This window comes from Rosa rugosa, unplaced genomic scaffold, assembly GCF_958449725.1.
Source record: "Rosa rugosa unplaced genomic scaffold, drRosRugo1.1 SCAFFOLD_179, whole genome shotgun sequence".
Taxonomy (NCBI): domain Eukaryota; kingdom Viridiplantae; phylum Streptophyta; class Magnoliopsida; order Rosales; family Rosaceae; genus Rosa; species Rosa rugosa.
The window spans coordinates 5,374-12,727 of NW_026908939.1; the positions used below are offsets into that span (position 1 = coordinate 5,374).

The 7,354-nt window shown below is 35.7% G+C and overlaps 1 protein-coding gene and 1 long non-coding RNA gene across 7 annotated transcripts; one reads left to right on the forward strand and one right to left on the reverse strand.

Annotated features, from left to right (window-relative positions):
- Positions 1 to 1,145: 1,145 nt before the first annotated feature.
- On the forward strand, positions 1,146 to 3,414 carry LOC133724226 (uncharacterized). Of its 6 annotated transcripts, none has more exons than XR_009853563.1 (7): positions 1,146 to 1,464; positions 1,739 to 1,825; positions 1,911 to 1,958; positions 2,042 to 2,311; positions 2,610 to 2,758; positions 3,044 to 3,125; positions 3,220 to 3,414. It is a non-coding gene; the product is annotated as an uncharacterized LOC133724226 (long non-coding RNA). The 6 variants fall into 6 exon arrangements; XR_009853558.1 differs by having other exon boundaries at positions 2,042 to 2,299; XR_009853562.1 differs by having other exon boundaries at positions 2,031 to 2,758.
- A 2,323-nt stretch (positions 3,415 to 5,737) lies between these two features.
- LOC133724225 (F-box protein CPR1-like) lies at positions 5,738 to 6,913 on the reverse strand. Its single transcript, XM_062150935.1, has one exon. It carries the CDS (start codon positions 6,911 to 6,913, stop codon positions 5,738 to 5,740), a length of 1,176 nt encoding a protein of 391 aa, XP_062006919.1.
- Positions 6,914 to 7,354: the final 441 nt, after the last annotated feature.

A 7,354-nucleotide genomic window follows, 5' to 3' on the forward strand; every position in this document is an offset into this window, starting at 1 on the left:
GGTTTTGTGGTTAAAGGTCAAGAGAAAAAGGTGTGTAGACTTGTAAAATCCTTATATGGATTAAAACAAGCACCTAAACAATGGCACGAAAAATTTGATCACACAATGACATCGTATCACTACAAGAAAAAGCTTCATTCATAGCATATCATTATAGCATTTTGTTCGGAAGTGCTATCAATTGTGAATTCAGAAAATTTCAATAGAGTTTAAATTTTGTAAACGCTCTTAAATGAACGCTATTAAATGAAACCCATATACTGAAAATACGAGCAGGAAACAAAAACAATGCCCGGGGATTTAATTTATGAGTTCAAAGCGTGACCCAACTCCCAATACTCCATCATTTCAAAGCGCGAACAAAAACTCTTATGTTTCTCTCTCGACAAAAGATCCCAACAACTTTCTTCATCCAACCAAAACCCTAGATCCCTGAGACTTTCTTCATTCCAGTGACTTCCATGGGTAAGCTCTTCGCCATCCAATCCAAACCCTAGATCTTTTGGTCTGACACAAATTGGAATCAGATTGATATATTCAAGTTCAAAGAGAATGCAAAGCAAGGCTCCACGTACGTGTCTCCGGCAAGGTTTTCCAATCCCGAATTCCGACTCTATTGGTCTCAATGTTTGCCACCTTCGCCTCAATCTACTTCGCCAGACGGTTGGTTCCTTTTAGTCTCTCAATTTTCAGATTTTGATTAACCCCCAAATTGGAAAACTGGGTTTTGAATTTTGGGGTTGGATGCAGGTTGTAGCAGGATTCGGAGAACAAGGTTTATTTGATTAAAGAGCTTGATAGGATTACTGGGCAGGTGGGCATTTCTTGGTTTTGTACTTGGGATTCAATTTTTTTATTTTAAGCTGTATGTGTAATGAAAAAAAAAAAAAAAGCCTTTTTCACATTTGGGTTGGTTCTGTAATGTAAGTAGTGAGTTTAGTAGAACTTTTGGTACATGTTCAGAATGGGGTTGCTGCCCAGTTTAAAGTTGATGGTGGGTTTTGGATACAGATCATTGTTCATGTTTTAAACTCTAATATATAATTGCATAGATAAGTGAATTACTGAGGACCAATTAAGTTGTGCAATGAGAAGTGATTTTTATAATTTGTTGTTTTACAGGGGGTCTGTCATATATATATCAATGGATGATACATTTAAATCATAGCTTGTAGGTAAGATGGTAGTCATTTGTTCTCCAGTGTAATTCAAGATTCGTTATTTGAGTTGTGTGATTCCATAGTTTAGGTATAAATCTATGGTTCTTACCAGGAAAGTATCTTTGTTAGGGAACAACATAAGAAGTTATCAGTAGTTAAGATGGAGTTCGTTGCAGCCAATCAAGAGGGTTAGAGTGTTCAACGCTGAAAAATGGAACCAGGCCACTGGTGGTGACTGGAATTTTTACAAAATTTGGTTGTAAGAACAATAGAGATGCAATTCGTAAGACTTGGATGGGAAATGGTAATGTACTAATCTTGATTTTGTTTGGTTGTATTTTGGATTGTAGTGCTGATTTCTGTATTTGCCTATCCCTATATTGTTTCTCTGAGTTTTTCATATTGGCTTCTTGTAATTGAAGTTCATTCCATGTTATTGTTCTTTTATTTGTGTAATGTACACAATGCTGATATAAGAATTCACCCTTTGTGCCTCTAGCTGTTATCGGTAAACCCCAAGTTAACTTCTTTGATTGGTTCTATTGTATTTATCTTGAACAATATGTATTACAATGCAGGTATTGGTACCCTTTTGGCAAACTATGATGATCTCAAAATATTTCAAGACCCTGGTATTGCTTAAGTTGTCATGTAACTAGATCAAGGTATTAAATTAGTTCTTTTATTCCATGTGCCATGAAAGAATTCATATTTCTGTTTTAAAGTTTTGAATTAATATGATTGACCAAGGAGGCCATGATCTACTGCAAAGTTTTCTCTCAACCCTCCCTCAGCTAGGTACATTTTATAGTAATGTTTTCTTTTTTCATTGCTAGCTAGGTATGGTGTATATATACTCATTACATGCAGTTTTCTTGCAGCACATATGTAAAGTATGATATATCAATCTGCTGAAAAGATTTCATTCACATGCAAGAGAATCATCGCCCTGCGCACGTATAAAGAACCTTGAGAGAAAAAGTTACTGGAGATGATGAGCATGTGCATACGTGTGAAGCTTGTAATTAAGAGAGGACTGATCTAACTAACTGATTTAAAGTCCTGGCCCTTCGTTGAATGACTCTAAGCACCCGAGGGAATTCTAGAATGAGTACTGGACTACCAGCACAATTGACACTGTAAGTTGGAATGTAAGTTGTTATGGTCTACTACTAATAACATCTTTGATTTTGGTTCCGTTTTCTTTGTTGTAATTAAAAAATGGAAAATGCAAAAAATGACGGGATAGTGAGAGATGAGACTTTGGCTATTAGTTACATTATTGTCACACACACACACACACACAGACACATAGGCTGAATGCATAGAGACAGTGAACTGAGAATCAATACTGAAATTTCAAAGGTTGCTTTCAGTTCCTATTTCTTAATAGCTCATGTTTATTGAATGTTGTGAGTTCTGACTAAGGGTGCCTATTGTGTATTTTAGACTTTAGCTTGTTATCGGTCTATTTACTGAACCAGAATTACTTCAAAGTTAGAGAGAAGGGGTTATTTATGGGATGTATGGTTGAAACTAAAGGCCAAGCTCAAGAGTTGGAATGGTCGAGGAGTTGAAAAGTGAATGGTTCTTTCAAGGTAATCAAATTTGTTGTTCACATATATTTTCTCCTTGTTTAGATGCCACTTTCCCTATTTGACATAGATACTCTGAAGCTTTAACGAAGCATGTTTAATTTTGGCTTGTCAATTCAATTATAGTTAGGTTTTGCATACATAATTATGGGTTGTGTTTTCATTCCGCAATATAGTGGACAATAACTTGAGTATTGTTTAATTATGCATTATATACAACCTGTTCAAGTATCTATTATCCAGAAATTATTCTTTCAAAGTTTTCTTATTAGTTGCAATTGCCTGCAGAACCCAGTTAGCAGTTTCAATGGCTGTGAGAAGTATAATAGACCATTGTGGACAATCATTGCATTAGAATAGGCATTATGTGGTAAGTCACATTGTCATTATAGCTTCTTAATTAAAGTTATTGTTCCTCATTTGATTTCTCTTTAGTAGTTAACCAATGGTACTGGTTTGTACAGTGTTCAAGAAATTAGCATGTTATCAACCAGTGAGCTGAGTTTCATGTCGACATCAAAAGAAAGCCAAAAATCATTGTTTGTGGGTTAATTCTAGCAGAATTTGTATCATTATTATAAAGGGAAAAAACATTGTTGGCTGAGATATGAAGTGCTCTTGTAATTTTAGTAATGTCACATTGTATTTTGGTTACTTTTGAGATCATTAATGAAAATGATGTATTTTTGATGTGAAGACTTGTTATATATTGTATTTCCAAGGTGCTGTGACAATGTATTGTACATATTATTGCAACAAATATAGGATAGTAGCACCATAGAAATGCTACTAAATGATGAATAGTAGCGTTTTTGATATGTTATAGCATATGTAGTAATAGCATTTACTAAATGCTATGGATAGTTTAACTATAGCGATTCACTAAATGCTATGGAATGGGTAATATATATAGCGTTTATGAAATGCTATCAAAAGCCTATGCAATAGCACTTCTAAAACGCTATAAATGTCAAACTTTCCATAGCGTTTGTGGAAACGCTATGATAGACCTTAGATCTATTATAGCTCCGGCAGACATAGCGTTTACTAAAACGCTATGGTATCCTACGATAGCGTTTTTTGAGCGCTATGAATGAAAATTTATGGTGTAGTGTATGGATTCAAAATTAATGAATGTGATAAGTGTGTATACATGCATTAAGAAGTTTCAAAATAATTCATGTGTCATTGTATGCCTCTACGTTGATGACATGCTCATCATGGGAACAAATAAAGATGTAATTAATTCCACAAAGAAATTCTTGAGTTCTTGCTTTGACATGAAAGATATGGGCAAAGCGGATGTAATACTCGGAATCAAAATTATAAGAGATGATGATGGGTATTTACTTACTCAATCTCACTATGTGGAAAACGTATTAAAGAAGTTTGGGCATTATGATGATAGACCTGTTACTACTCTTTTTGATCCCCACACTAAACTTGAAAAATATATTAGTGAAGGTGTAGCCCAATTAATGTATTCCCAAGTGATTGGAAGCTTAATGTATATCATGAATAGTACTAGACCGGATATAACTTATTTGGTGAGTAGACTTAGTCGATATACAAGCAATCCAGGAAAGGATCATTGGAATGCTCTTGTAAGAGTGTTAAGGTATTTAAAACATACCATTAACTATGGACTACATTATAAGAAATATCCTGCAGTGTTGGAAGGATATAGCGATGCAAACTGGATTTCGGATAGCACCAAATCCAAATCAACAAGTGGATATGTATTTACACTTGGGGGAGCAGCAGTCTCTTGGAAATCGTTCAAACAAACGTGCATTGCACGTTCAACAATGGAATCGGAATTCATAGCTTTAGATAAGGCAGCCGAAGAAGCGGAATGGCTTCGAAATTTCTTAGAAGATATTCCATTGTGGCCTAAGCCTTTGACTACTATTTGTGTTTATTGTGATAACATGGCAACTCAAGCTAGAGCCAAAAATAGCATATATAATGGAAAGTCAAGGCATACAAGGCGAAGACATAACACAATAAAACAATTGCTCAATAATGGAATTATTTCCATTGATTATGTGAAGTCAAAGGAAAATATTGCAGACCCTTTGACAAAAGGCCTACCAAAAAAGCAAGTTGTGTTTACATTGAGGGGAATGGGTTTGATACCAATTCAATGAATCAACCTGGCGGAAACCTAACCTAGTTGATTGAAAATCCCATGGTCTAAGTTCAATAGGCAAACTGGTTAGGGAGATTCAAAATGTAGAACACATTATTACTCATTCCTATGGTGTGCAAGTGTGTTACCTGCAGAAGTGTACGGTGAATATTTAATATTCTTAATGATACTAATATCCTTCAATTAGGAGGAATATGGCAGGATATTCTTAATTAGTGTCACCAATATGAGAGTGATGTGGGTCGCATCTATGAGAACTACATGGCTACATTCTCTAGAGCTCTCATGAAATCGGGATATGTTCATGACCAAAATGAACACAACCGTATGAACCGAAATGTGTTAGATTCGATATGTGTGACACTTATTGTCTTGGCTTACTATAAAAGTGAATAGTTCAAGATTTATATTCACTACATCGCAAGGTAAATCCGATGAGTGTTCACTAAGGAAGGTTCAAGTTCAAAAGACACATCTCCGGATGCGTATCGTTTCTTCTTTCTCTCATAAGTGGAAACTCTTATTTTCTATTCAAATGTGGGGTATTGTTGAGATGTTTGAATAGAAAATGCGGGGTATTGTACGTAATCTGTGCTTTGCAATCGCCAGATTCTATAAAAAAAGAGGTACATATTATTATTATAGCTCTATTCAGAACACCTGGTAAAACAAATCCATGCCGGACAGTAGAAATTGTTAAACATTGAAGGATCTAAGTACAAATGGGGACTTTAATCACTTATGAGTACGTTGCGATTACATAAGCTAGCAAATGTTAATTCTGCATCGGACAACTTTTATATATATAGCCTAGTTACAGTGAATTAAAACTAAAATACATGGCCAAAGTAGCTACGACGACCATCAGGATCAGCATCAAGTAGAAGACTGAGGTCTCCCACACATAGAGTTGTTTCTGTACACCGATTGCTGCGAGTATGCCGACGAATTTCTGTCCCATAATCATGTTTTTGTGTCTTTATATTGTACCAAGTCAGTTTATCATTGCCATCATGGTTCAACTGGTTCAAGAGAAACCTCTCACCATCAAAGAATAAAGGCTTGCAATTCAACACAACAGGCTCCAACGACCAGCAAGAATCGCAATCTTTTGTAAACCAAACATTTATACAGACACCTGTATAACAGCGCAAAAAGCATAAGAAGCCTCCGAATGCCATCAGTTTTACTACTCCCGGACCCCGAATAAGAATCGGAACACGAAAAAACTGATACTCCTCCTTCACAAGATCAAAAGTCACAACCATGTACAGATCTAATTGATCATTGTCTCTCATCAGCCAAGCTACACGAGAATCGTTCATTGACACCATATTCGATTGATGATTTACATAAATTCGAAGATTACTGGGTGGAAGCTTTTCTATCCTTTTCCATCTGTTTAATGCTACGCTGTAGACTTTTAAATCCATCGTCAAATTTCTTTGTCCAAAAAGAGAATTCGACCTATTATCATAATCTTCGGTAAGAACCAACACCTTCAAGTCATCTTCAGCAGAATGATAGCCCAATCCGTACATCCGATTCGAGAATTGTCCTCGTGCCCATTTGAAGGGGGTGGGTATAATTTTATGCTTTGAAATCATGGGGTTCCATAAAAAGAGACCAAGATCATATTTCTTACTTCTAACATGAAGTAAAATCAATCCATTGCAAAGAGCAACGATGCCAGATTGAAGCCCAAGTCTATCACTTTCTTCGAGGGAATATAATGGATGCTTCAATCGTTCTTCTTCTAACGTGGTATCATCACCAGAAAAGGTTACAGAATAGAAGTGATCATGAGGATCAGATTCAACATGATGGCGAATGAGGGCAAAATCATTTAAGTGGTTGAGATTAAAGCGTTGACGATGCTTTCGAATGAAGTCTTTGCTGTGGATGACAGCCTTCCATAGCTTTGAAACGAAAGAAAATCGGATTAGACACTTCACAGGGAGTCTTAAAACAATTTCATCTATTAGGTCCTGCGGGAGGTACTCCATTGACGACTGTTTGAGAGCTTCTGACAGATTTTCGACAGTGAAAAGTTGATGGGGAGGTGATTAGGGTTAATTGCATAAAATGAAAGGCTAGTGCTACCTTTTATAGAGCATTAATCCTTAATCAATTTGGAAAAAGAAATCCCTATCGCTTCGGTCTATATTTCAAAATAGGAAAATGCTCGGGATTATTTGTTAGTTTTGAGTAAGTTATTTCTTTTGAAAAAACAAAAACAAAAACAAAACAAAAACAAAAATGTTCAAGTAAAACCCTGATTTGTGTTTGGCCCAAACTCTAGGTTACTTGACCTAGTGGTAATAGGGTTTAATTAGATAAATCTAGAGATTATATTTCATTGTATGATTCAGACTCCATGCATTGTAATCATCTATATAAAGAGGCCTCTATTATCAATGAGAATACACAGCAAATTCCTCTCAATT

What these genes read in the sequence shown, in the direction of transcription:
- LOC133724225 (XM_062150935.1), bottom strand. Translation starts at nt 6,913, where the DNA reads ATGGAGTACCTCCCGCAGGACCTAATAGATGAAATTGTTTTAAGACTC.